General features: G+C 51.0%; 1 protein-coding gene across 1 annotated transcript in view; it reads left to right on the forward strand.

The window, feature by feature from the left end:
- Positions 1–2,319: 2,319 nt before the first annotated feature.
- The window catches only part of CHRNA4 (cholinergic receptor, nicotinic, alpha 4 (neuronal)), a 21,171-nt gene continuing 20,757 nt past the window's right edge, over positions 2,320–2,733 (forward strand). The window contains exon 1 of the mRNA XM_009998605.1: positions 2,320–2,383. Within this exon, the coding sequence (XP_009996907.1) occupies positions 2,323–2,383 (61 nt within the window). The 5' untranslated portion in view covers positions 2,320–2,322. The remainder of the gene's footprint in view (positions 2,384–2,733) is intronic.

Genomic DNA, 2,733 nt, shown 5'->3' on the forward strand with positions numbered 1-2,733 from the left:
TCCCTCCACACATCATAGAAAAACTGGCCAGGGAGGTAAGGGATAAGCCTTTCACTTGTAGGAAACAGTGATTTACGATTAATTTCCAAAAGAAAGAAATCCTTTTTTTAATCAAAATAATTTATAGGGTTAATCCAGAGGCAGTATTTGCTCACCAGCACAGAAACCAAGGCAAGGTGAAGACGGATGAGGTTCATCCATGGGATTTGAATCAGCTCTGTGCAGGAGGGTCTGTAGTCAAGGATACCTGTGTTATTTATGGCCGAGGTTTTCAAAAGGGAATAGCTGACCTTGGGTCCCTTGGGTTTGGTTGCCCAACATGTGACCTGTGCAGAGTACCAGCCTCCTTGAAAAATGGCCTCCAGAAATCCTATTTCCCACCACAAGCCTTTGGGAATTCGTAAGATTTGTTGTATCTGGTGCTGGTTGCTGGAACAAAGCAGCACAAACCCAGGATTTTCCCATCTCAGGCTGCTGGGTACACACTGCTCAGTGCTGAGCTGAGGAACGTGCAGACTGAGATGATATCCCCCTCCCTCTGGATTGCAGAGAGCAAAGGGTTTTAAAGAAATGGGGTTTTCTGGTCACTGCATGGATTTGGGAACGGGTGCTTGCTGTGTGTGACTGAGTGATGCTGGTTTTCCCCTGATGAGGAATGATTGTCCCTCTGCTACCCAATTGCAGCACAGGACCTGGCTGTCAGGATGTGACCCCTGCTTCAGCTTTAAGTTAGTTTAATCTCATGTCTGTTGTTTCTTGAATCAGTCCTGGATGGTTCCCTGGAACAGGCACTACAGGTTTTATAGCATGTTTCAGGTGCTCAGGTGCTGAGATGAGAGTCAGGACACCAAAAGTAAGGCAAAGCAAATCGTAAAGGAGCCCACAAACCCAGTGAAAAATGTGATGAGGTTTGTCATCAAAAAGGCTGCCAACTGTTGAGGTAGAGATGAGAGAAGAAGAGATGAGTTTGGTGCTACACTGATGTTATTTATAATCTTACTACAGACCTAATTTCTCTTGTGGCTTTAATCTTTCCCATTTTTAGCCAGCAATCTATTATATTGGAAGATATTGGAGACACTTTGGGAGTAGGGAAATTATTACACATAAAATATGTAGCTAGTATTATTACAACAGACTTTGATTCATTTTGCAGCTGGCAAAATTACCCCTGCCTGAAAATGAAATCCATTTGCTGCCCTTGTGGAAGCAATTGTGTTCATATCAAAGCTACTTGTAAAATGAAAGAGAAAGGGCTCTACTCTGTGTCTCCTGTGTGAGGAATCCGGGATGTGAGTTGAAGGGTTGGAGTGATAATTCCTTGCTAACACGAGGAATTGTCTTTTCCTCCACAGAAAGTCTTCATGATTTGAATGGAGTTATTTGTGGTAGATTTAAGGTCCTTCAAGGTATGTTCAACTAAGCTCTTGCCTCGATCTCACTCTTGGTATGCATGTTGCCTATGTGTAGAGACTGATATTTGTATTTTTCCTAGGTGTTTGTGCAGCACTAAGCACAGCAGAGCCCTGTCTCCTGGGCAGGTCCAGCAGCCCAGTCGCTGTCACAGCAAAGATCCATGCCCTGGCACAGAAATATCCCCCGGGCTAATTACCCTGTTAGTCTACAGGAGCGATTTGGAGAAGCAGTTGGACAAAATCAATCGGACAGCTTCGTTAATTAAAACCTGTTTGGGCTTCAGGTGCTGCAAGAATCCCAGCTGGCCCCTTCTCCCCCACCCCTGGCTCCCCCTTTATTTCTCAGGCTAAAAGTTTTCCTGGCTGCAGCCCGGCTGGAGCGCACGGGTTCCTCCTCCTCCTCCTCCTCCTCCCGAGCAGGACGTGGGCAGGTCTGAGTACATTAAATATCCAACCATCCTGTGCTCCCTCTCTTCTCTCTCCACCGAGGGCTGGCGTGGGCATCGCTGCCCCAGCAGCAGCAAAACCTGAGCACAGGCTGCCCCAAGAGCTGGGGGGAGGCTGAAAGCAGCAGCGCTGCAGCAGCCAGAGCATCCCAAGGGATAACGGGAGAGCCCGGGGGGCTGTGACCATCGTGGCTCTGGCCAGGAGCTCTGCAGCCCCCACACGTCCCTGGCAGGTCCGTCTGCATCCGTGTCCCAGGGAAGAGCATCCTTGTGGGAGCACGAGCTGGAAATCGGTCAGAAGAGAAAGGAGAACACAAGCAAAGCACCAGCTGTTATCCCTTCCCGCAGGCAGGTGAGAGAGGGGAGTTTAGGGGAATGAAGCTGGAGGATCCAGAGACTCGGAAAGGAAAAGTTGCCCCGACGGGAGACCTGGCGTGCTAGAGCTTGAGCTCTGCTCCACAATGGGATTTCTGGTGCCTAAAGGAAACCTCCTCCTCCTGCTGTGTGCCAGCATCTTCCCCGGTGAGTTAGAGAAAGCTTTTCCACCCCTGCCCTGCTCTTTAGCTCTTCTCCCCCCCGCCGCAGCCCAACGCGCCGCCAGGACCGGTCTCTGTCAGAGAGGGATTTCCCCCCGCTCCTGCATCCTCCTGCCCCATCCCCACAGCTCCCCTCAGCACCAGCCTCTGCTGAGCGGTGCTTTGCCTTGATTTTCTGCTCCTTGCCTGGGCTGAGGGGGAAAGGGTTAAAGGCGCGGTGGGGCAGGGACAGGCTGGAGGATGGGGACGGGCTGGAGGCTGGGGGACAGGGCTGGAGGATGGGGACAGGCTGGAGGATGGGGGACAGGCTGGAGGCTGGGGACGGGCTGGAGGCTG

This window comes from Chaetura pelagica, unplaced genomic scaffold, assembly GCF_000747805.2.
Source record: "Chaetura pelagica isolate M959 unplaced genomic scaffold, ChaPel_1.0 scaffold275, whole genome shotgun sequence".
Classification (NCBI taxonomy): Eukaryota; Metazoa; Chordata; class Aves; order Apodiformes; family Apodidae; genus Chaetura; species Chaetura pelagica.